We start from the raw sequence: 26287 nt of genomic DNA, 5'->3' as shown, positions 1-26287 counted from the left end.
TTAAGAAAAGATCTCTTTATTCCACGTCTTCCGATATTTTTACACAAGTAAAATAAAATGCATATCTCTATATACCGCGATCCGGGTGGGAGGTGGCGTTCTGGAACAAACGCTGCCGCTGCACCCTGTAAACATGATGGGGTGGAGATGGGGTGGGTGGGCGGGAGGTGTCCATCAGGGAGGGCCTGCCGCCTGGTGCTGGCTGGCGTCATGGAGGGGACCCCATATGTACACACACCTGACTGCTGAGAACGGCCTCGCGATCGGTGGCCGGTCAGCAGGGCCCAAGCACCGTCCACAGCACCAGCGCGAGGCCTAGGGGGGCCAGGCCACAGGCGAGGCTGGGCAGGGCGCCTGAGCCCTCTGCATCACCAGTCCCACCGCCCCCACTGCTCGCCTGGCCCAGACGGCAGTGGCTGCTGCGGGTGCGGTTCTTGCGGGAACAGCCTGGCCTCCGGCGAGGGCCTGTGGTGGGGGGCCCCGGTGGCTCGGAGCCCTCGGGCCTCATCCCGGTCAGTGGGGGCTCAGCTGAGCCAGGCAGGGTCCCGAAGGGGGAGTCGTTGATGTGCCGTGGGCCAGAGCCATTGCCTGGTGGGCTGTCGCCGGATGGCACACGTCCCTTGAGCGCGTTGCCGGCTGAGCCTGGACTGCCAGCCTCCAACACTGAGGCCTTGTCCATGGCATCAGGCTGGCAGCATTTGGGCAGACCCAGACGCTCGTCATCAGTAGGCCCGCCGGTCCGGATGGGACGGGAGGGCCTGGCAGCAATAGCACAGCCCTCCAGGTCGGTGGCAGCCAAGCGCTTGAGGTCACGGCCGGCCAGGTGTGGGGGCAGGCTGCAGGGCAGCTCAGACGAGGAGCCTCGGAACTGCTGCAGCCAGGCCCAGAGCGGGCGTGCCCGGCAGTCACACACCCAGGGGTTATCATTGAGCCGCAGATACTGCAGGGAACGCAGGGGTGCCAGGGCCTCTGCAGGCAGCGCAGAGAGGTTGTTGGCAAACAGGTAGAGCGTCATGAGGCGGCCGAGGTCACGGAAGGCATGCGGGTGCACACGGGCCACACGGTTCTGATGTAGAAGGAGGCGGTCGAGGCTGTGCAGGCCACGGAAGGCGCGCTCAGGCACGCTGGGGATGCGGTTGCCGTGCAGGAAGAGGTGTGTGAGGTTGCCCAGGTCGCGGAAGGCGTCATCTGGCAGCGCCTGCAGACTGTTGTCCTGTAGGTAGAGGTACTGCAGGGCAGCCAGGCCACGGAACAGGCCGGGGCCCAGCTCCTGCAGGCCGCAGCGGTCCAGGTGCAGCGTGTGCAGGCGGCTCAGGCCATGGAACGTGGTGGGGTCCACGGCACGCAGCTGTGCATTGTCGCTGAGGTCCAGCTGCTCGAGAAGGGTCAGGCCGGTGAAGGCAGCAGCATCAATGCGGGTCAGTGCATTCGAATGCAGCCACAAGATGGTGAGGTTACGGCAGGCACGGAAGCCGGCGGCGGGCACGTGCACGATGCGGTTGCCGTGCAAGAAGACGCGCTGGCTGGCGGCCGGGATATCAGTGGGCACAGCCTGGAGGCCCTGCTGCGGGCAGCTCGTCGTCACCTTGGGCTCGTTGTAACACACACAGGCACCTGGGCACGGTGCTGCCACCCGCCACGCCTGCAGCCACAGCACCCAGGCCAGCAGCTGGCTCCCTGTGGGCAGAGGAGAAGGTGGTTAACAGGCAGAGGGCCCTGTGAGGATGGGGGTCATGCTGGAGCCAGGCTGGCCCCTGAGACAGGGCCCCAGGAGGGCCTAGAGCCGGGCCTAGGACATGCTGTCACTCCTGAAAACTCAGGTGCTGTGATCCCTGCTCCACCTGCCACACAGAAACCACTTCACCAAAACCTGCCAGGGGAGTTACATGTTCTGCACCGAGGAACCTCACCTTGGTTCCCATGCCACCCTGCCACCCTGCCCAGTGCTCAAACACACAAGCTGCCATGCCTGCACCCCAGCCACTTAGGGTTAGCTGGGTCACCACCAAAGCCCATTTAAAGGCCTCCTGAGATAAACACTCATGCCTACAAATACCTTTTTGAGATTCCAGTGAATCCCTGGACCTGCCCACCCTCCCCATCAGTCCCAGCACTGTCCCTAGCCTGTCCCCTGCCCCACCAGCCCACAGACCAGTCTGGGAGAGAGGCCCTTGGTATAAACACTGAGGATCAGGCCGGCCAAGCTCACACAGAGCAGAGGCTCACTCCCAGGCCTGCCAGGCAGCCAGCTGCAGGACTTCCAGTAGCTTCCGCAGCAGCCCCTCCTGAGGGCCCTCTCAGGCTGCAGGAAGGGAGGGGCTGTGGCTCAGACCCTGTGCCCTGTCCAAGCCCCCTTCCCAGGCTCCAGAGCCCCTGGAGCTCCTGGGATGCCTGGATTCTGAGGAGGCCTCGCCACTGCAGAGAGCTGTGCTTTAATGAGGAAACCACAAGAGCCTTAGAGCCAGGAGCCACAACCCCCAGTGGCCCTCCTGTAGGGGGTCTGGGTCCCACCAACAGGGCACATGAAACTGCACAGCAGACTCCAGAGTAACTCTACTCTCACAGGATCAGAAGCCTGGATGCCTAAGGGCAGGGGTGCAGCCCTGCCTACCCTGTGAGCCCCCTCCAGACAGGCTGCTCCCTCCTCCACACATCCTGACTTGGCATGGAACTCCTCCTGCAGCCTCCTCCCCTCGGCCTCATTCTCTGCTTGATCTCCTCCCTGGGTGAGGAGCTTACTCCTTCCCAGCCAATCGATGTCTGCATAATTCCTCATATGCCCTCCCCCCGTATCTGGGGGCCAGACACACACACGGCCTCACCAGACCTATACTCCTGGTACGCTGTATCCACCCTGGTCTCATCAGCAGGGACACACACCCCAATACGAAGCTCACTGCCTATCATCCCACCATTAGAGTCCCCTCTTTGAATGCCAAAGAGTCTTTTCTCCTTCAGGAGTGAGTCTATTAAAATGTGAATCCCCCTGGGAGGGTTATGGCTTATCAGCTAACACTTGAGTTATCAGCTAACACCTTCGTTGACAGCTAACACCTGCATTGACAGCTAACACCTTTCTTGGCAGTTAGCTAAGAGCAGGATTCTGCAGACATGAGGCTGGCTAAGTGCTGGGGCCGGAGCTGGGTGGGAGGAAGGAGAGGCCTGTGGGCCAGCTTCCCCTACCCAGAACTGTGACCTTGGGGACCCCCACTCATGCTGGGTCCCTCACCACACTGGATTCTCTCTGCCTGGGCTGCTGCAGATGCATGCCCCAAGCCCAGAGCCTGAGCAAGGCCAGCCGGGCATAAGGAGTGTGCCCTCTTGGAGTGTGCCCCACATCCTGGGGGATTCCTCTGTCCCTTGTGTTCTGCTGGCCTCCATGCTGAGTCATTTGTTAGCGGCTGGGTACATGGCAGCCCCGGGATGGGGGTCCAGAGAGGCAGGCCTGGCCCAGAACTCCCCAAGCCTAGGGCACCCTTCCCCAGGCTGGCCATGCACGGGAGGCTGTGAGGGGGCATCTCAGCCAGCTGTTCTATTTAAACTGCTGACATCCTCTCCAAGCTCTCTCCTTATGGGGCTTCTTGGGCAAGTCGGGCCTGATCATGCCAACTCTCACCAGCATCTCACCTGCCACCGGATGTAACTATGCTATGAAAACAGCACTTCCTGTCCCTGAGGACTCACAGCAGAGGAAGAAGTGGGGCAGGGTGGGATGGGGGCCCCGGGTACTCACCGGGCTGGGCTCTGGACCTCACTACCACAGATGTGCCATGTCACCAACCACGCTACTGTGCCAATGTCATCAACCGGGCCACACCACCAACCAGGCTATGTCAGCAGCCACCCATCATCACCACGCCTGCTACATCACCGTCTGAGCTGTCCGGTGGCTGTCAGGCCTGGAGCCATGGTCTGTGAGCTCAGCTGGTGTCAGGTTCAGCTGACTTCACCAGAACCAGCTGCTCCTCCAGCCTCCAGCCCTCCCCAGTCTGGGCCCCCACGAGGCTGTAAGCCACGTGCTTGGGGCTACACCCACTCTGAGAATGGCCCAAGGCTCCAGGGCTGAGCCACACCATGGGGGTAAGTGGCAGGGCAGCCGTGTGGCTCAGCCCTGCCGGGAATCCGGCATCAGGAGCAGACATGGCTCCATTACCGCTGAGCCAACTGCTTTTCGGAAACCAACTTCTGAGGGTTGGTCCCTCTGCACGGACCTGCTGTCAGTGCAGTGGCCAGTGGTGGGCTGCCTCCTCGCTGCAGCCACGGTAATTGGCTCCAGCCTGGACCCCCTTGGGGCCTGTCTGCTGGTCTCCATGGCAACCCCTCTGCTGAGCAAGCAGAGGGGGCATCTTTTTATGAGATAATCAAACCCAACTTTGCGGCCTGTGTTCATATTCATAGCAGGGGCCCTAGGGACGCAGAAGGCCCTGCCAGGCTGCAGGATGGTATTCCCTGACCCCACCCCAGGGGCTGGGCCCAGTCACTCATCTGACCCCTCAGAATCTTAAAAAGGCCTCTCCATCTTGTCCCCCATCTGGTCCCCCCATCTGTCTTCCCAGCCCATCCCCTTGTCCCATCCCCTCAGCCCCATCTCCCACTCATGCCCAGCCTCACTGGGCTCCTGTTCTCAGTAAGCACTCAATACCAGCTCACCTCCAAACAAATGACAAGAAAACAGCCCTGCCATGACCCTGGCCCCCACACAGAAACCACAGTGAGTCACGCTCCCATAGCAGGCCGCCACGCCACCTGAGCTTTGCACAAATCCAGACCAATCACCCTCCTGCCATCCCTGGGGCTGATTCTTGCCTCCTCTTTCCTTAGGCCTCAGTGCAGAATGGCCCTTCCAGGGGTCTTCTACAGTGCCCTCCCCATGAGGTCATGGGAGGGGCTCCCACCTTAGCTCAGGTCTGCCTCAGGAGCAGTGGCAATGGCACAAAGGCCACCATTGGGGAAGGACAAGCCACTCCTGCCTGGGAGGATATGGAGGGAGGCAATGATTAGATTCTGCTCAGGGCCTCTCCCACCAGGGCAGCCATAGATGGGGCAGGAAGGACAGCTGATGAGGCCATGCAGCCAAAATCCCAACAGGCCTGGGTGTGGCCCAGGTGCCTAAAGAGCACCTGCACTGTTCACCCTGCCCCAGCTCCTGGGCAGCAAAGGGCCCAGGTTCTCCTTCATGGTCACTGAATGGGGTTGGGGCATGGAGGGGAGGAAGGAAGAGGAAGAAGAAAGGTGGGGAGAAGGGAGGGGAGCCAGGAGGGGCAGGAGGCTTCTGGGGACTCACCAGCAGCTGCAGGAGCCAGTGGGCAGCGGGCAGGCAGCTGCTGAGGTCAGCAGCTCAGAAGCAGGGATTGCCAGAGGCTGCAGGCTCAGGAGATGTCTTTGGTGTGCTCCCTGGCCTCTACTGCTCTCAGAGCCCTCTACCCTGGGCTGAGGTATGCAGGTGCAGCACCCCTGAGATCCTATGGGACACTTCTTCCCCTCCCCTGGTGAGGTCATAGAGATAGCACAGGGCTGGCAGCCTTGGTTGCCCAGAGCACCAGCTCAGTGTCCTTGGGCCTCCCCGCTGCAATGGGGTGGCAGAAACACCCTATTCAAGGGGGCATTATGAGGGTCTACGAGCTAGCATAAAAGCCATGTGTCAGAGCTGCATAAGAATTCTTTTAATACTATCACAAACCCATTTTACAGATTAGGAAACTGAGGCAGAGTGATTAAGCCCTGGACTTCTCCCACCCAGAGATGGTCCAGGGGAAAAGGTGGGAAAGAGAAGCGGCCACGGTGCCACCCAGAGGGGCCGGAAGGCGTGTCCAGCCCAAGCCTAAAAGCAGCCGCTATGTGGCCTCCACAGGAATGGAGCCCAGTCTGCGAGGGTGTGGGCAGGCACCAGGAGGTATACAGCTCCCTCCTGTGTCATCTGTGGCAGGTAGGGGACATCTCCATGGAGGATCTGAGTTGCTACCTGCCCCCCAATCCCCCCCAAGAGGCTGGGGTCAGTAGGCTGTGAAAGGCCTGGGCAGCTGTAGCACAGCCAGGACATTGGTCAGCTCAGGACCCTCTCAATCACCAAGAACGTCCCGAGAAGGGTCACGTCACAGACCGCAGTTACACGGCAGAACAGGAGGCCACAGCTCAGCACACCGAGGCCAGAAATAGCTCCGGGCGGGGGTGGGGGGCTGGTGGCGTCCACACACCGCAGAGGGTCAAGGCACCCCAGCAGTGCTACACTCACTCTTTCTTGTCCCGTGACTGCTCCCCATCCCTTCCAGCCCTCTATCAGTGCTTGGCTCACCACCCACCCACCTTCCCCCTCAGTCGTCCATCTGTCCCCCTGGGTCTTTACTCCCTACTCACAGTCACCTCCCACCTTCTGTCTGTCCTCCAGCCCATAGACACGTGCAGGGGGCAGTGTGCATGCCCATGGCATTTCCTAGGCCCCTTCTCTGGCTCTAGGGGGAGGAGGGTGGCAGCCCACCCCTGAGGGGGCCTGCATCTCCTGGGGGTGGGGTGGCTGCCAGCCCCTGCTGCCGGTCATGCCCCTCAAGGCCCCACTCCTTATTGATCTTCTCGGGGAGGCAGTTGCAGGGGCAGGCCAGGTCGATACAGGCAAGGTCACCTGCCAGGGAAGGAGGACACTGGACCCAGGGCTGAGCAGTTCCAATAGGCAAAGCTGTGTGCAGTGGGGGAAACTGAGGCCCAGCACGGGCAGAGCCAGCAGGACCAGCCTCCTGAATGCACTCAGTGCACAGGTGGACTTAGGACCAACAGAGGTCTAGTGAACCCTCCTAGGGGCCTACTTTATTTTCCTATTTTACAGGGGAGGAAAATGAGGTTTGGTAGGGGAAGCCACTTGCTCATAGCCCCAGGACTAGAAGGCCTTTCAGTCACTGAAAGGCCTCGCTTGGCAGTGGAGAGTTAACACTCCCCCATCCCCAGTTTATCACCCCCACCCAAAACCCATATTCCCTCTTAAAATTTACAGCCAACACAGTACATGGGAGGGCACTGGGTTCCTTTCAAATCTAGGAAGCAAAGGCTGCCAGGGGAGGAGTTTGGCCCACTTGTGAGGTGGAGGCTCTGGATGTACAGCTCACCCTAAGGGTGTGTTCCTAAGGGGACACCCCATGATAGGGGCAGCACTGAACACTGTAAGCACAAGACCAGTCCCTGGTTTATAACACTTATGGTCAAAGAGCAGGCTGACCATCGTTGGTCACTCTGCTGCATGGCGTGTGCTACATGGGGGATTTAAGGGGCTGGGGAGCCCTGACCCGGCCCCAGACATCCAGGGGTCACCAGGGGAGGAGCCCCAGAGCCCACTGCTAGGGTGAGCATCCAGGCAGATCCTCTGATGAGTAGGATTCTTGGCCCGGTGACCACGCCTTGGGAATCCATCCTTGGTCAAGGCTGGGCTGCTGGACCAGAGGGCTCTGGAAACTCACCCTGTCCAGCCATGTTTCCACCTGATGCCCATCTCCCTTGGCCCCCACCCCAGGGAGCCCCATACTGGGGACTGATGATGCCAGCATCTGGAGGCTCTGTTCAGCTGAAAACCTGCCCAGGGCACAAGGCACACCCCCCTCACTCCAGGGATTCAGCCAGCATCCCCTCCCTCATAGGAGGTGGGCATCCCCTACCTCCCTCCATCAGGCCACCAACAAACACCCGCTGCCTAATTATCTGCAGAATCTGTCTCCACAACTGCTCATTGGTTGGTCCCTCAACTAATTCAATCTGGAGGCCAGTGTGGGCTTGAGTCCCCAGAGGATGTTAATGAGGAATTAGTGAGTGGCCAATATGCCCCTGCCTGCCCCCACAGCAGGGCTCAGGAACAGGGCACTCCCAGTGTTGGGGCCTGGGACCTGCACTTCCACATACCTGTCATCATGCCCATCTGCCCTCCCTGACCCCTTTCCACTGCCAGCTCTTGTCCAGGACTGGGTGCCTAGCCTGGCAGGGCCAACAGTGCTGGGTCCTGTCCCCACCCCAATACATCCCATCTCCTCCCAGGACACTGCATCTGTTACCTGCCAGAAGCTGACCATTCCTGCAAGGCCCAGAGCATCAGCCTCCAATAGGGCAGAAACTGTGCAGGAGTGCACTCTTGGGGGCACTTACAGGAATACACACCTGGGGTACACACCTGGAGCACCTACTCAGGGTGCATGCTATAGAAACACACATGTGGGTACACACTGTAGTAGCACATGGGGTGCATGCTACAGGCGCGCACACTTGGGGTGCATGCTACAGGAATGTACGTTTGTGGTGCATGCTATAGGAACACACACTCGGGTGCACACTATAGGAGTACACAACAAGAGGACACTTTTGGGCCTTCGACTGCCAGGGCTGAGGTGAGTGAGTCGGCCAAATAGCAGAGGGTTGCTGTGAGGAGACCAGACAGACATGGGGAGCTCTTCCCAGGACACAGGGCTACAGAGGGTCTGTTCTCTTCTGGAGTGGGAGAAGACAGGAGGGCATATCCCCGCATGCTCTGGAGCCCTGGGCACTTGTCAAACATCACCGGCAAGGCAGGCAGGTGGCCTCTGCCTGAGTGGGATTTATTCTAGTATTGAAAAGACAAGTGCAGGTCTTGGGAGGCCTGCACCCCCTCACCCTCTGGGATCAGCCAGTCTTGCCTCTTGGCCATCTGCCTTGGATCAGCCCTAGTCCTGAGGGAGCAGCTGGACTGCAGCCAACCCAAGCTGGCCCAGGACAGCTGAGATATTGCAAACACCCCTGACCAGGGCAGTCAGGCCTCAGGAAGGTGTGTAAAGTATGAAGGCTGCTCGGGGGTTTTGTAACTAAGCCAGGGTGGTGACGGGGGCAGCCCAGAGAGACCACAGAGAAGCCCAGTGGGGGCTGGTGAGCACCCCTGGAGAGAGACAGATAGGAAGGACCATGGGGTCTGGCCCTTTCAAGGGGACGAGGGTTTCCAGAGGCAGTGAATGAGATGCTCCCATTTGGGTCACCACCAGCCAGGGTACCACATTCAGGTGATCAGTGAAACCCTCATCAGAGCTGATGGGTCCCGGTGCCTCCTGTTCTATCGGCATCTGGCAAACCAGTCCACCAGCCACTGCCTGTCTAGGTATGTAAATAATAGGTTATCAACATATGGGCACACCTGGGTGTTTATTGTGCCACTTTAGCACTATCACAGCTGAGTGGAGTAGTCCCGATGCATTTTGTGGCCTACAGAGTTGACATTGTTCAGGATCTGACCCTTCTGAGAAACAGTTTGCTGACCTGGCTTGTGACTGGAGCACACAGAGCACCTGCTGCGTGTGGGTGTTGCCGCCTTCACCCTCACAGTGGCCTCACGGAGGTCACTTGAACCCCCACCTAATGAAAAGGAAACCAAGGATCAGAGAAGGCCACTGTCCTGCTGAGACCACACTGTTGGGACGGACAGAGCCTGGTGGCCTCTTGCGGGGCTGGAGAGGGGGAAGGAGGGAGAGTGACCCCAAAATGGTGTGCAGGTCAAAAGAGAAACAATGATTTTATTAAAGAGGCTGTTGATGGACTAGTGGTCAAACACACATCAAAGAGGGCACTTATAACACTGACAAACAAAACTGGCTGTAAGAAGCACAGGAAGGATGTCCCCAGGCAACGGGGTGGTGGTGGGAGGCACTGATCCCTGTGGCATCTGCTTGTGCTTCAGGGAGACACATCTAAGGAGGATGGTTTCAGGCTGGGGGGGTGGTCTCTAGGCCACAACTCTCTCCATGCCAATCCAACAACACTGGGACCCTGTGCCCTCCTCTAGGGGCTCTGTGGCCAGGTCACCCTGAGGGCAGCCTGCTGACCCTCTACCATTAGCCTGTCCACTTGGGCTGGGAGGACGGGACATGGCAGGTCAGGTATGATGCACTTCCCAGGTGGTTAAGGTCGAGGCCTGGGCTGACAGAATCTTCAGAACAAAGAAAAAGTAAATGTGAGATGACTCTGTCCAGAAAAGGAGAGAGGCAGTGGAGTGAGGGGGTCTCCTTGTAAGCAGGCTTCCTTGGATCATTCTGTGGACCCCTGGCCAGAATCTTGAATGGAAAATGGACTGTGGAGGCTCATGATCCTTGTCACCAATGCCATCATCATCACACTGGCCATGCGCAAGGATCTCAGATCACAGGCAGCCAAGACAAACCTGGGACCAACCTGAGGCTGATCTGGAGTGCAGTAAGCCTCACACAAGAGTGAGGAGCCCCAGAAGTGACTGAGCAGCAGGCCAGCACAGGGTGGACAACAGACACCCCTGAGTAGGGCCACAGGATGCCCATTCCAGCATCGGTGCCTTGAGGCTGCGTGGGGCTTCTTGGCCAAGAATGTCTTCCATTGAGGCCCTGTCAGTCCACCCAGGGCCCAGCACCAGGGAAGAGGAAGGGAGAGGGGAGAGATGAACCCTTGGCCTCCCTGGGACTGCCCAAGGCACAGACTTCCTGAGGTCTCACAACATCCCACAGCATAGCAAGGGGATGACCATCAATCCTACTCCTTAGACAAGGGTACTGAAGCTTACTGAGGTGAGGTGACCATACACACTAGCTGAGGACAGGGGACAGGGTCTAAGAACTCCTGCCATTTCCCCAGGTGACCAAAACAGACCCTGAGCCCTAGAGATCCATAAAGTAGAGAGACAGCTATTCCCCCCATAGCGGGCCAGCTGTTGAGGACACCCCCTATGCTCTGGGCTCCCTGACCCCTACTGCACCTCGTCCTCAGCCCAAGCTTATTGTTCCCCGGGTTGGTGGGCCTGGAGTCTGGTAGTCCCAGGCTCAGATGCGAGCTGCTCTGTACTCCTTCGTGGAGTAGCTGGAGAAGCTGCTGGCTGGCTGTGAGACTGTCTCCACACCCATGACATGAGGATGACAGCAGGATAGCACCTGCCTTCTTGGGACCCTGAGATGCTTCCAGCTTTGTGGCTGGGGTCCCACCTTCCCAGAAGACCTTTAGTCAGCCCCATCTCAGGTAAGGGACCTGGGGAGTCAAGGCCCACAGCTCAGAGGTGGCATCCCAGAGCCATACTGATCACTCTGCTTCCAGCAGTCATGAGGCCACTCCAGCCTGGCCTGATGGCCCTGCTTTCTCCAGGAGAGGCTGAGTCCAGGCAGGAGAATGGGTGTGGGAAGAGGGCCCAGCAACCAGGCTGTACTGTAAGGATGCCTAGAACCGCTTCCCCCACCCTCTCTGCCAGGTTCAGCCTCAGTGGAGTGAGGAGGCTCACAGACAGGCCCGGAGCCCAGCACAGTGTGACTCGCCTCATGAGAGATCCTGTCTATGCTCAGCATGACCTCAAGTTGCTGCTGCTTCTCATGCAATACTGGCATACTCGGTGGTTCTCCTCCTTACCCACCTACCACCCATGTTAGAAACAGGTGTTCATTCCCCCTTCTCGAGAGCCAAGATGATGGTGATGGAGTATATGGTAAGAGGGACAAGGACTAGGAAGATGGGGGCTGCTCCTCTGGAAAAACACCCAGAGAAAGGGTCTCCACCATGGGCTTCTGGGGCCTCCTGCCTGATCATCCCAAACCTGCCAGTTGATAAGCTCCATTCTCAATAGTGCTTCCCTAGAACACTATTCCCTATTCCCTATTCCCTAGAACCCCAGAAAACCAGGTATCTGAAAGAGGCTCCAATGCAGACTGTAGGGAAAACAACTCTAGAGAAAGCAGAGACAGTGCAGGGAATAGATAAGAATTAGGTAAAAAAAATCTAATCAGTTTCCTCTCAGGGATAGGAGAAGATTTAAAACAAGAACAGTGTGCTATGAACAAGGAGCTATCAGAAAATAAGAAGAGTACCTGGAAGTTAAAAATAGAATTGCTAAAATTACCAAAAAATCAATAGAAGGGTTGGAAAACAAGGTCAAGGAAGTCTTCTAGAAAGAAAAACAAAAAGAGAAAGAAGGAAAAAAAATTGATGAGATTCAGAAGACAAATATAGGTCAAATATCTATTTGAAACAGAGATAATAGAAGAGAAAAAAAGTTATCAAAGAAATAATACCAGAAAATCTCCTAGACCTGAAGACCTGGCCCTCCATTGGGCAAGTGCCTAGCATAATAGATGACATTCACAATGTGATTTTAGGCCTCTGGGCGCGGGGTCAAAAGAGCTCCCAAGGGAAAAGCAATGTGGCATCAGACCTCTCTACAGCACACTGGATGTCAAGAAGATAACAAAATTGCAATGGCTTCAAAATTCTAAGGGACATTATTTTCAATATGGAATTCTGGAGCAGGCCAATCCAGCCTGAATAGGTTTGTTAACATATGAGGACTCACAGAATGATTCTTCACTGTGTCTTCCTTAGAGAGTTACTTGGGGATGTGCTTCAGCCAAAACTAGGATATAAACCCTGAAAGAGGAAAATATGTGGCCCAGGAAACACTGGGTGATGCTGGGAAGTCTGCTGGGGAGTTGTGAGGGGGCCAAAGCATGCTTGGTCCATGTGGGGGCAGCAAGACAGAAGCCTGGGGTCACACCTCCAGGTTTAAATGAGAGACCCAGTAGAACACCTGAGGTGAAGAAAAGTAAGCACAGGGTAGTGGACGGGACAAGAGAGAAAAGATAGAGTCAATTGTAAATCCAGGAAAACCAAAGGCCATACAAAAGTAGAAAGGCCACCAAAGTACCCATTCCCAATCGTGGTGGGCTGGTGAAGGGCATTTATGTGACCTGGGTTGAGAAATACTGTTTATGAATTTAACTAATGGTAGTGAGACAACCATACTAGGAAGTATACTAGAGAAGAGGGGGCATGGAAATGTGAAACACAAGGAATAGGAACAGTGGCTGCCTTCAAGGAGGAACAGGGGCTGGGACAGAGCAAGCCGATTCTCCAGACTAGCCCTGGAGGTCTGGGTGCAGGTTTTAACTTTGACCAAGATATGGTCGACCATTTTATCTTTTCAAAATGGCTGCATATTTGGCTCTGAAATGTCAGAAATAGAGATAAATAAAAAAAGAGAAAGTGTATCTGCCAGAAGGTGGAGATGAATGTGGTCTAGAAGCAAGCATGTCTGAGGTGTAGGAGGACAAAGTGGGACTGTGATTTCTTGAGCTGCATCTCCATGGCCCTGAACAAAGCTCTTCGGCATCATGCTCTGCCAAGGGTCATCAAGGTTGCGTCCCAACTCTAGGGACACTCCGGGCTCTTGGCTTCAGAGGCCTCTGCTATTTAGACACTTGACAGGACAGCTTTGGCCTGAAAATTCAGCTGTGTGCTCAGACCTTCCACAGTCAGACAAAGCCTTACCCTAGCTCCTCCTCACCTCTACCCTGCTGCCAGTTCACAGATGCAAGACCCCCATGAGCAGGAAGCCCAGCAGGTAAATCCGGCAGGGGCAGGGTGCACATGGTGCCTCTGGAGTGGGGGTCTGTGGCTCTTGGGGAGGGCTTGCCCTGACCTTGGCTGAGTGCAAACAGGCTTTCCTCGGCTTCAGTGAGAGCCCCAATTACGTTTCTGCCAAGGAACCCGTGGCACACAGGCAGGGGCAACGTGAATAAGTAATTGCTCTTTTATTAACGAGTGATAAATTATTCCTATATGATTGTGTGTGATAACTCTTCCTTATTTGAAATCAATTTGGGATGGAAATTGTTGGCGGCTTCTCACCAGTGAGGGTGGGAGGACCAGGCGCCGCTGCCTCCTGGAAAAGCAGGTCAGTGTATTTCGGCTACTTCCTTTGCTGATGCACCAGGAGCTGGCATGCAGGAGGGGGTTGGCGGCCCTGGGGGCAGGGGCTAGGGAAGGTGGCCTTATTCCTCAGCACCTGCCCCTGGGATCTGGGAGGGTCAAGGCAGGTGTTCCGGCACAGCCTTTCCCTACCTCCAACACCTGCCGGAAGTGCTGAAAGAGGCCCAGCCCACCCCACTAGACGCAGGGCACATACACCTTGAGCCAAAGACGTATCAGGCCAGGAGAGGAGCCCCTGAAAGCCCAGGCCCTTACTGGAGACCACCACAGGCATGGGTGGGCATGGCTGGATGATCAGGGTCAGGGGGCCATCTGCAGGCCACATTCCACTCACCACCCGCCCCCTCGCCACCACCACCACCATGTAACCCTGAGGCCAGGGCTAGCCTGATCTTTCATCCTCACAGAGGACATACCCAGTGCCCGGCTGGACTCCTACCCAGGCCAATGATGGTTCAACTTTATCAAACCCGAAAAGGCATTTTCCTTTTTCTTACATATTTTCCTAATGATTTCCCCATCCTCATTCCCTCCTCCCCCAGTTCAACACATGAGGGTCTCTAGCATGAAATGAGGCCCAGGTCAGTCAGACCTGGTCTGGGCCCCCCACCAGCCCCGTAGTGCCCCTGGCAGGTCCCCAACTCCCAGGGGCTCAGCATGATTGTCTGTTGATCTGTGTGAGGGGCTGCACTCAGCAGGTGCTCGGTAACTGCCAAGCAAAGGTAAGAAAGACTGCACTTCTGAAGGCCCCCTTCAAATAGGCCCTGCAGCCTTGGTGGCCTCACATGGGGCCAGGAGAGCCCCGTGCAGAGGAGGAAGCAGATGATCAGGGAACAGGGCGCCTTTGGCGCATGTGCCAGCGCAGACCTCTTCCCGGAAATGCATACTTAAAACCTTGCAGTCTCAGCTGCCTCCCTCCCAACCCAGGCTGCAGGAAACCAGGCTGTGCCCACCTATCCCCACTCCTACTCCTCCCCAGCTGCCTCCCTGTCCCATCATGGCTGCTACAGGCCTGAGAGGCCAGGACACCTCCCAGCTCAGCCACTTTGCCCAGCTCAGCTTAGGCACCGCCAGTGACCTTGCCTCCCGGGTCTGGGCTGGCCATCTGTGAAATGGGGAAGTTGGGTCTGAGAACCTGACAAATCCCCAGGGGCTTGGGGGCACTTGGGTGGACCTGGGTCCCTGATACCCCACACCTTCCTCCACTGCCAGGGTGCCCACTTAACCACACACCTCGCTGGTCAACTGAGCAGGTCTCCATGTTACTTGCTTCTGTCAGTTGTCCCCATGGACTGTGGACTCCACAGGGACAGAGCCACACCTGGTGACTAGCACACACCATAGATGTTTGTCACATGAATGTAAGAAATGTCCACCACTACAGGCAAGTTGCAGACTTTGCCAGGCTGTGGGAACAGAATTCCTTGAGGATGTGCAGGCCCAGACAGCCTATGGGGTACTGATATCCCTGTGGGGAGTATGTGGCAACAGCACCTGGAAGTCAAAGGCAATTTCATTTCTGCTACAGAAATGTTTGTGTCTCCCTCAAATTCCTATGTTGAAGTCCTAACCCCCAGTGTGACAGTATTTGGAGGAAGGGCCTTGAGAGATGGGCACCTAGATGATGTCATGCGGGTGGGGCCCACACGATGGAATTAGGGCCCTTATAAGAAGAGACAGTGGGGGGTTTGTTTTCACTGTCACCACATGGGAACATGGTGAGAAGGTGGCCATCTGTAAGCCAGGAAGAAAGCTCTCACCAGAACCGTACCGCACCGGCACCCTGATCTCAGACCTACAGCCTCCAGAACTGTGAAAAAATAAATTTCTGTTGTTTAAGCCACCCAGTCTGTGGCATTTTGTTATGACAGCCTGAGCTGACTAATACAACTTCTTTCTTACATCTGATATATTTTCCCAGATCTTTTTTACAATGCACACAAACCAGTAAAATCAGAAATGCTTTTAGTTTGGTTTATTTGGTCTCATGTACCAACACTGGATGGGGAAGCCCTGCCCCAAGAAGGGTAAATGAGGCAGTGCCTTGGCAGCAGGACCCCCTTCCAAGACTCCCATGCCATGGGGTCCCCGCCCACCACAGCCAGCCCTGCAGGATGGATGGAGAAAAAGGCCAGGGCTTTGGTGCAGCCTCTGCCTCTCTGGGGCCTCAGGCAGGTCTTCCAACCTCTTGGGACCTGCTTCCTCACCTGGAAAATGGAGATACCAAGACCCACCTCACAGGGTATGGAGAGACCCCACAGCCCACTCAGGGGTGGTGCACAGTGGGTACAGAAAATTCATAGCCCACCTGTGGGGTCATCTCAGGAGGGATGGGTCATATCACCCCCCGGCAGGGACCCACTGCCCCCACCTGACAGAAGGGAGGTCAAGTCACAGCTATAAAGGGCATGCTGGTGCCTGACCTGGCCTAACTCCAGCCTCTGATTTTGTCATGTGCACTGGATCCTGTGGCTTCCATGAGCCTTTGTGTAGGCAGTTCCCCTTTCCAGAATGCCTGCCCTATCCCAACACATCCTCCTGGAAGGGCTCTTCTCCTCACAGTCCCACCATGCCAGCCCTTGGAAGAGGACCCTTCCCAATCTGTTCCCCTCCCACACCGCAGCCTTGCCTGAGGCGTCCGTCCATTCTTACACCCACCCCCAATGCTGGACTCAGCCCCAATGGGGCCATTTAAGGAGCAGGTGAATAAGTAGAGACCTGGAGCTTGGTCAGGGTCTCAGCCATGGGCTCCCACCATGGGGTACCTGGCAGGGAAGAAGCACAGCTAGGCCTGAGGGGTCCTGCATTGAGTTACACGCCAAGCAGGTCTTGACTCCACCTGGGCCTTGGGGTAGTGTAGGGATAGTGAACTTACCAGTGCTGGTGCTGGCCACATGGCAGGAAGTGAGCGGCAAGGGCCTGAGGATGAAGGTCTGTAGGCCCTCCCTCCCTAATTCCTCCAGGCTGCTCTATCTAGGAACATGTCGCCCCCACCCCCCAGGCCTCCTTAATCACTGGTGGGGAAGGTCATGTCTATGTCAGGCTTCCTGTAATCTGGAGTGGGGGTGGAGCAGTCAGCCACAGCATCAATGAGGGCTCCATAGGGGCACTGAAGTGCATGCGCAAGCGCGCGCGCGCGCACACACGCGCACACACACACACACACACACACACACACACTGCCACAACCTGCCTCGGGCCATTCCCGGGGGATGGGCTGTGACTCCGGCAGCAGGTAAAGAATGGAGTCCATTAGGGCCACCATCTGTCTCGGCAGTGACGGGTCCTCTCAGTGACATCCGGGAGGTATGTAGATGGAATATCTTTATGGGGAGAGTTTTTCTTTTGCCAATTTTTGAACAGGAAGCCAGACACTTGTCACACCTGTCCCCGTGTCAGCCTCTGCCTGACATAAATTGGGGCTGAGGCAAGGAGATGAAAGACAGCCTGGACATGACAGGTGTGCAGGGGCCACATGTCATACGGCCGGGAGCACACAGAGCAGTGGGCTGGCCTCCCGCTGGGGCTGGGCCCAACACAGGGCTGGCCTCAAACTAAAGGCTAGAAAACACTTAACCAAAGAGAATGGAAGGAGAAACAAGTGACCCTCAGGGACCTGCCCAGGTCCCCTCCACCCAGCCCCTACCCCTGGTGTACATCTTGTTGCCTAGCTAACCCCATCAAAGGTGGGGAGGATCCTGCCCAGAGGATGGGCTGGGGGGTCACCTGCAAGGCCATATGTAGGAACCACAGCCCCAGGGCACCCTTTAGCTCCTTCATCAGTTCCTGCCATGTGGGGAAAGCCACCCATGCCCTGGGGTGAGAAGTGCTCACTGCCAGTGGGGCAGTGACAGTCCTGTACCTTCCTCAGATGGCCTTGGGGTCTCAGTCTCAGCTCCCAAGGAGACCTAAGAGCTGAGTTCTCACCAGGCTCATTGGCCATTGCCTCACACAGCTTCATCCCTTGGGAAGCCCCATGGAGCCTCGGGGTGGGGCTGGGCAGGGGCGTGACTAGCCAGCTCTGTGCTCTCCGAGGACAAGAGGGGTGCTGAGTGTGTCTTGGGAGAGCAGGGAGACCTTGAGCAGGATGGCGGAGGGAAGTGGACAGTGGAGAGCTGTAGGAGGAACTTGGCAGGGCTCCGGGAAGGGTGGCGGGGCAGGACAGAGCACTAGGGCCCACTCCCAGTTCCTGGCTGCGGTGTGCTGTGGAGGCAGGTGAGAGAGCTAGGTGCGAGCATCCTGTGTGACCTTGGGGCCCACAGCCCTCCCAAGACTGCTGTGATGTGGTGTCCAGCCCATTCTGGTGACTGGCCAGGACTGGCCTTTCTCTGTAATTCTGCTTCTACCCATGTGTTTGGGGATGGGAGGTGCTTTTGGGCTGGAGGCTACACCCTGGGAGCAGGTGGCCCACCCTTCTTCTGCCTGCACCCCACCCTGCCCAATGACCATGGGGTGCCCCTTCCACCAGACCACAAAGCTGCTGCAAAATGAATTGCGGGGCAGAAGTCTCCACATTGTGAAGGCAGAGAAACCTTGAATTTCCTTCTAAGTCAGGATGGAGTGACCAGGCCCAGGGCCCATCTGACCCAGGCCCCTGCTGGGACGTGGGCTCTTCGCTGAGAAGTGGAGGTGCCTTACATGGGTCCCAGCGTCCCCTCCAGACTCCCGTGCCACTGGCCTTGCCTGGATTTTTGCACGTCCCACCTTGACCTCTGACTTGGCTCCCCTTGGTATGAACTGATGTCACAGACTCCCCTTGGGACAGGTGGCAAGGACCCTCATGGCTACAGGACTGACGGGGAGTGGCAGGCCCCGGCGGGGGCTCCTCCTCTGTGCTCCCATGGCTCAACAGAGGCTTCTGCTTCAGGAGTACAGTGGCTGTACACCCTGCTTCCTGAGTTACACCACAGACCCCCCCACCCCTGCCCAGGGCAGGGACGCTTCAAAGGACTTGGGAACCTGAGGGGTCCCCTGCGAGGTGGAGGCCCCCTGACCCACTGAGGGCCCCAGAAGCCCCATCACCAGCCTCTATTTCCACAGGAAGTTCCATCTGAATGGCACAATCAAGCTTCCATGAAGGGCTGGGCCCTGAGGGCAGCATTCAACATTGACTCCCCCTTCAGAGTCTCCCCCCTTTGACAGAAAGACTCAGAAGGTGAGTGACACACCCAGGTGTTCAGCTGGCTCTGGGCTAAAGCCAGGAGGGTCCCAATGCCAGACACTGCCTGCCCGGCTTTTGCCTGGAGGGGATCCCCTATAGGTTGGCATCTCTGTCTCTTCTAGACCCATGACTTTGCTCATCTGAGTCCTGGAGGGGGGCCGCCCTCTTGCAGCCACCTCAGACAACTGGTCTGTACCTGACACCCAGCAGCCATCCCCAAGGGCCATGACTGCCAGCTCCTGTGTCTCCTGGGAACTGACTCAAGTCACTGCCCGTGAGGCTGCTCCACCATTCATGGCTCCCTGTATCCCAGTGCCAGGTCTGGGCTGGACTTGGGGACGTGGAGATGGGGAGGCAGGCACAGGTATGCATGTCAGGTGCTGAGACCAGAAACTGGGGGCCTCTCCCACTGAGGGTAGAAGAGAAGGTTCCCAAATGAGACTTCCTGGCCCAGGCCCTGAAAACAAGGGGGGGCTCATCTAGACATGGCAGAGTTTAAGCAGGAGGAGCTTGGCTGTCAGGTAACATGTTACAGAAAGCATCTCAGAGCCTGAATGGAGGACAAGATGGCAGGCAGGCAGCTGTGGGCATCTGTGGCCATAGGTCTGGGAGGGGGCTGGCTTGCAGCAGGCCCTCAGTGAGGGATAAAAGGGGATGGACCTCCCTGGAGCCCAAGTGGACACTGGACTTGTTTTGGAGGATGGGAGGCAGCAAAGACCCTGGGCCTGGGGTGTGGATGATGAGGGTAGAAGGCAGGTGGTACAGGGGTAATGACCACCAGACCGACTGGGTCTGAGGGACCTGTAACTCCAGTGGAACTCCACATGCAGGGGAAAGAGATGTGGAGTTGCTGGGTGAGGGCAGCATAGGGGCCTGAGATCCCTGCTCAATTGCATAGGCCTGGCATACAGCAAGGAGGCAATAAGCACTTACTAAGCAATCATGGGGACCAGAGGGCCAGAGCAGAACTCTATGACAGGTCAAACCAGGCCCCAGAGCTGGCCTTGCTGGAGTGGGTAGGGAGGTAAGTAAGTTTGGGGGCTCTGGATTCCCAAGCTGGTCTTGAGACCCCCCACCTCCCCTCCTTTCATGTCTGCTCACTGTCCCTGCTCTTTATGGAGCACATACTGTGTGCTTGGAGCAGCCACATGACACCATGAGCCAGCCACCCAGCCCCCACCTGTCTCCCCCAGAGCCCAGCACCCTACTCGCCTCAGACTTGGAGCATTTTCCTACCCAGAAAGGCACTGAACTGGAAGCACCACGTTTGGTCAACAGGCGCTGATTATGGATGAGGCCTCTGGTGACCAGGAAAGGGCGGGTGCTGCCCAAGGTCACAGAGTGAGCCGGCACTGCACAGGTTGATCCAACGCCTGCCCAGACTTCAGAATGGGGAGACTTCTGGCAGGTCCCTGAGCCTGCCCCATCTGGGCCCCAGCGGGAGGTGAATAAAGGCAACATCTCAACAAGGTCACAATAGCTGGGACAGATGGAGGACACAGAGCTGGGCCCAGGCAAGTGAAAGGGCAATCTGAGAAGGCTCCCTGGAGGAGGTGAGGGACCCAGAGCTCTGTCTTGGCCTGAGCCCCTAGGCACGCCATCCCCTTCCTCAATGGGCCCCTCACCAGTTTCAGCCTCAGCCTGACATTTCCCGTGACATTTGCTGCAAAGAAATAGAGTCATAAACCCAAAGGTTAAATTTGCACATTGCCTCACACTGCCAGGAGAAGCGTGGTCCCTCCACCCACCAGTGCCATGGCTGCAGGGTTTGTGTGGGATGGCCCACCCATCCCTGGAGCCTTTACTAGGGGCCCAAAGGTCCCCCTCCCAGGCCCTCCGAGGAATCTGAGCCACTGATGCCCAAAACAGTTTCTGGGCACAGCAGTCCCTGAATCTTGTCACATGGGGTGCCTATCAGAGGCCCTGCCCAATCCACTTGCAAACCTGAGGCTCCGAGACACCCCGCAGTAAAGGAGCTCTGTCAGTGCCACTTAACCCAGCCAGTCCCAAATTTGCTTGACCACAAAACCCTTGTTCAATCCGCACCAACATTCTGTGGAACTTCAATTACACGGAGTGTGATCTGTGATGGCCAGTTAGGAACGCCTCAGTGCTGACCAGCGAGCACAGGAGCACCCCCAGGGTGCTGGGCGAGCTGCCTGAACAAAGCTGGGCCAGCTCCTGACACCCCAGCCCCTCCAATTGGGCTCCCCGTATCACCGTTGGCCCAGCTCCGCATGCCAGGCCCAGATGGGGCTCACAGCCTGTCAGACCCACCTGAGCCAACCCAAGCTCCTGGCCTCTGCCCACACAGCACCTTCCACAGCCCCTCCAGGAGGTCTGCCCCAAGTCCTGCCTTTCAGCTCCACCTCCCGGGCCTGGCTGCCCTGTCCTGGAGCGAGTGGAGTGATCAAGGGTGTGGGATGGTGCCGCAGGGCCCATCCCCCATCCTCGCTCAGCAGGGCAAGGCAGAGGGCCCAAGGCAGAGGGCCCTCCCTGACAGGGAGACAGGACTGTCAGGATGCTGCCAGCTGAGGGCAGAGGCTGTGAGAAGGGGGTAGGAGAGAGGTAGCCCAAAGCCCAGCTGCATAAGGGCCATCCTTGGAGTCAGAGTCCTGATCAAAGCCTAGAAGCAGATTCCACCACTACCAGTGAGAAACCCTACCCCAGGGGAGGGAGAGGCCCAGGGAGCCCATCCATAAAATGTTGGGAGGGGGTGAGGATCAGGGCTTGCTACCATCAGGGGAGGGGGCCTGTGGCCACACCCTGGGGGAGACCCGTGGAGTCCTGCACTGAGGACACTGGGGGCATACACTAAATGCATCTCCTTGAGGGCCAGCTCCAGGACCATGGACACTGTGAGAGACTGAGGCAGGTTCAGATAAATAAGTGATGGCGAATCTTCAGGAAGGGATTCCACACACACCAGTAAACCCATGATGCACAAGAATAGTTCCCGACGTGCAATATGTTTAAAATACAGCGACAAAAGAAGAAACTGCAGCACACAACACCCGGCTGGGCCCACACATGCCAGTGACGGCCTGGGGAGATAGAGCGGGTGTGGACAGCATGCCCACCCTCTGGCTGGGCTTCCAGTTTTGGCTCTGTGACCAGCTGTCCTTTAAAGCATTGAGTCCTATAAATTCAGGAGGGCAAGGATCACATCCCCTTATTTGCCTGGTTCCAAACAGGGACCAATGAGTGAGTAAATGAACGGGTGTCTGAATAAACAGATCAGGAGCAATCGCAGTGTCTGGGATGAGGCAGCTGGGACACAGGGTGGGGGACACAGAGGGGTGTCGAGGTTATTGGGGGGTTACCTTGAGAGAGAAGGGTGGGGGGCTGGGGGCCAGTGCTGTAGCACAGCTGGAGGGAGAGCAGGGGACAGCCAGGCCGGCTCATTATGGACCTTGAGGCCCAGGCCCTAGGTGGCCACCGAGGGAGGCAGCCCTGCCTGGGAGTCAGGGCCCTTCAGGCTAGGGCCGGGGTGACACGAACTTCATTAACCAGGCACAGTCAAGAGCCCTCAGGAGCCCCACAACAGGGCTCAGGGGCAGGGGTGTCGCACACTCATACACACTAACTCACACCCATTCACTCATTCAACGCAATTCACTCATTCACCATGGAACTGCTTCCTCGTGCTCCTGTTCCCCTGACCCCTTTCTGGATGCACAGACTGAGGCTCTGTGGAGACACTGGCCACAGGCCCGGGAGAGCAGGAAATGCAGTCCTGGGAGATGGGTTCCCTCTGCCTCCACTAGCGGGGACCCTCCTGGTGCTGCACCAGTTGCCACAGGCATCCATGCCACAAAGCCATGAATTCGGGCCTGGGGCAGGGAGCAAGGGGGGGAACGGAGCCAGGAGGCAGCACCATTCATGGGTGAGAACAAGTCCTCTGGCCTGGGGGCAGCAGGGGGAGGGGAGCTGGAGTGCAGTGAGCATGGGGGAGCCAGGGCCACACGTGACCAGGCCCTCATAGTCTGTTGCTCACAGCGAGCAACAGCAAACAAACTCTTGGCCCTGTGATGGGTCTCAGGCCAGCCCTCAGGTTCCTTGGACTGCGGGACTTCCTCTTCTGCCTTCCAGAGCCCCAGCACAGGCTGTGGTGGGGGGAGGTCTTCTACAGACACCCCTACAAGCCCTCTTGCTTCTTGAGACCCACTGGGCCCTCTCCCTTACCTTTCATCCATGACCACAGAGAGAGGGTCAGTCCCAACTGCAGGACACCCAGCTGGCTGTTAATCTTCACATAGAGAAACTGAGGCCCAGGTATTCTGTGAGTTCTCTGCTGGTGAGGGGCAGAGCAGAGATGCTGCCCAGCTTGGGAAGCACATTGCTGGCCACCTCCCACCTTCTGTAGTGCTTTCACTCGCTCCCTGCCCCCCAACTGCACATCACCCCTTTCCAACTCCCCTGTGACCTCCATGGGCCTTTATTTCCCCATCTGCAAATAGGCACAAGGGAGGTCCAGTTGGCAGTGCAAGGTTTCTGGGAGGACTTCCATTTGTGGGAGCCACTGACTGGGGTGGCGTGGGGGGTGATGTTTTGGGTATTTTGAAGGCAAAAGTACTGGCATCAGAAGCCCATGGGGACCTTGGCCTGGAAGTATCCCCAACAACCCGTGAGGGATTACTGGCCCATGTCACTGGCCCAGGAGAGAAGGCCGAGGTACAGAGAGGTGAACTGTCACACCCAAGGTCATACCACTGACGGGTGGCGTAGCCAGGACCCAAATCCAGGCTGTCGTTCTGCCATCCCACACCCGGCAGCCAGGGTTTATGAGTGGCCCTCTGCCAGGTGGTAGGGTGTGACCACCACCTGGCTCAGTCCCTCCCATAGAACTTGCTTCTTCCTCACCTTGACTGGCTTACAAAAGAGGAATGGCCAGCTCCTCAGCCTGCCCACCTATGGGGCCCAACCTCCAGCCTGCCCCTCTGTTTTACTCCCACACACTCTGTAAGGATGACCCACTTGTCCCCATTCTATAGACAAGGACACTGATGGTGGCTGGGGGACAAGGCAGTACGGCCCTGCCTCTCCAAGCCCGGGCCCAAGGCCCTCCTCACCACAGTGAGAGCGGATCACCAACACCCTTACCTCAGTGCCGCACATAGCATCTGAGGCCGGTGACACCACAGAGCACCTCGCCAATAAGGCTCCTACCATGGAGATACTAAGGCACAGGGACAGGGTCTTCCTGAGGTCACCCTGGGTCAGCCTCGGTGTGGGCACATACCTGTCCCCCATTGGGCTTAGTGGCAGTGACTGCACAGCATGGGGGAAGGGTCTGGTCTATGTGTCACTGTGTTGACCTCGAGGTTTGAAATGAGCCTTCCCTGCCCGGGTGGGTCCCAGCCCCCATCGGCCACCATTGCCCCGGTAAGGGGGGGAGGGGAGGAGTGTTTGGGAGCCCTTTTGCCTCATGCCCTAGGCTGGGCGCACTGAATTAGCTCCCCAGCACACATCCTTAGTGCCTCTGCTGAAGATTTGGGTAAAACCTGGTCGCAGCCTGTCTGGGCATACAGGGGCACCAACAATGGAGGCAAAGAAACACATGCCGATGTGGTCACAGGCACATATGGTCATGTGTGCAGACACACACGTGCAGAAGCATACTGAGTCACACGCATGAACACACCACACACACACACACACACACACACACACACACACACACACACACCCAGACCCAAAGGGGCTGTGGAGGGGTGACTCCCAGGACTTGGGGAGAGGCAGACAGAGGTGGGGCCATGCTCCTGCAGCCTGTTTCTCGCCCCTCCATCTGTGAGCTCTGGCTGCCCAGAGCCTCCCCCTCAACACATGTGCATGTAGGCAAGGGAGTGGGTCCCACTGAGGGGCCCCAGCATGTGCCAAGTGGGGAGACCACAGCAGGCACGCTATGTGCACGCATGTGTGGCTGTGGGCGTGCAGGCGGGGGTGAGGACATGGATGTGCATCCACAGCATGTGTGCGCGGGCACACTGGGGCAGTCTGGCATGCATGTGCACACGCGATGTACAAGTGTGCAGCCCTTGTAGACACGTGCACGTGCAAGGAAACGTGTGTGCAGCCTGCGGCACTGTGGACATCAGCAGGGCAGCCCGGGTAGGCACCAGGGGAGCACCCTCCAGGCTGGGCATGCCCAATTTCCCCCATAGGAAGTCACCCTCCAGACCCCACCTCTCAGGACCTCACACCAGGGGTCCCATGAGGGCTGTCAGGGAGGGGGTGCTGCCAGCCCCACCACTTCTGGAACCACTCAGTTGAGCCCCCAAGGGACCCTCAGGTTGCGGGTGTGGAGGTGCTAAGGCTGCCTTCTTTCACCGCCAACCCCCTGGGGTAGAGCGCTGGGCCAGCCCCGCCCCCCCCCACGCCCTCTACTGTCGCCAACGCCCCCATTTCATCCCGCTGCGGCCTGACCCCAGAGAAACCAGAGGTCCTGAGCGGACTACTAGGGGCAAAGGTGAAAGCGACCTAGTACCCCCACCCCTGCTCCGTACCCACGTTTCTGCAACCCTGCTCATTAACCCCTTAGAGGCCAGGGCGCTCCGAGGCTGGACCCCGCCCTTCCAGCCAGCAGACCCACCCGGCCCGGGCTCGGAGTTCGGGGTCACAGGGCCCCGCCGCCCCCGGCCCCGCCGCCTTGGCCAACTTTCCCGGGAAGCGGCAACTTTTCCTCCTGCCGCGGGCTCCGCCCTCCCGGGGCCGGGGTGCCCGCGGCCCCAGTCCGGCGCGGCACTGCGGTGGCCCTCACAGCCTCCCGGTGACCCTTCCGCCTGCCTCGGCAGCCCCGGCCTGGCCCTGCGGCTCCAGGAGGGGCCGCCCCCACCGTCCCCACCCCGCCTGCCCGGGTCGGGCGCGGCACAGCACTCACCTCCGGCGGACGCCCTCTTCATCTTAAGGGTCGGGCGGGGCGCGTCGGGGACCGAAAGTCGCTTCGGGGCCGGCGCCCGTCTCCCCGCGGCCGGGTCCGCATCCAGGCGCCGCCGCTCCGGCCCGGCCCCGGCCCGGCCGCGGGACGAGGCTGGGCGCGCTCCGCTCCGCCCGGTCGGCTGGGCTGGCGGGGCCGCGGGCGCGGAGGGCGAGGGCGGCGGCGGCGGCGCGGAATGGAGGGGCGCTCGCGGCGCGGGCCGGGAGCGGATGAATGTTTTATGGGATCATGTGGTTTGACGCGCGAGGAATCCGCCCGGTCCCCCCGCCGGCCGGGCCGGGGCGGGGCGGGGGCGGGGCGGGGCGGGGCCTCGCGGCGGGCGGGGCACTCACCTGGACTTCGGCCCGGCAGGGTGCGTGGGGCGGCGGGGGGGAGGGTAGGGGAGCGGGGGAAAGGGAAGGGAGCGTGGGCGGCTCAGGGTCCCGGGGCGCGCAGGCCGGGCCTCAGGAGGTATTCAGCCCGCCCGGTGCACCGGTGCCACGCGC

The 26287-nt window shown here is 58.3% G+C and overlaps 1 protein-coding gene across 1 annotated transcript; it reads right to left on the bottom strand.

Moving 5' to 3' along the window:
• RTN4R (reticulon 4 receptor) lies at positions 1 to 26027 on the bottom strand. The gene is made up of 2 exons (XM_023241646.2): positions 25746 to 26027; positions 1 to 1677 (listed from the first exon to the last, which is right to left on the bottom strand). Exons 1-2 carry the CDS (start codon positions 25765 to 25767, stop codon positions 275 to 277), a joined length of 1425 nt encoding a protein of 474 aa, XP_023097414.1. The 5' UTR covers positions 25768 to 26027; the 3' UTR covers positions 1 to 274.
• Between the last annotated feature and the right edge of the window lie 260 nt (positions 26028 to 26287).

The sequence above is a fragment of the Felis catus genome, chromosome D3, assembly GCF_018350175.1.
Source record: "Felis catus isolate Fca126 chromosome D3, F.catus_Fca126_mat1.0, whole genome shotgun sequence".
NCBI lineage: Eukaryota > Metazoa > Chordata > Mammalia > Carnivora > Felidae > Felis > Felis catus.
This window is presented reverse-complemented; position numbering and strand designations above follow the sequence as displayed.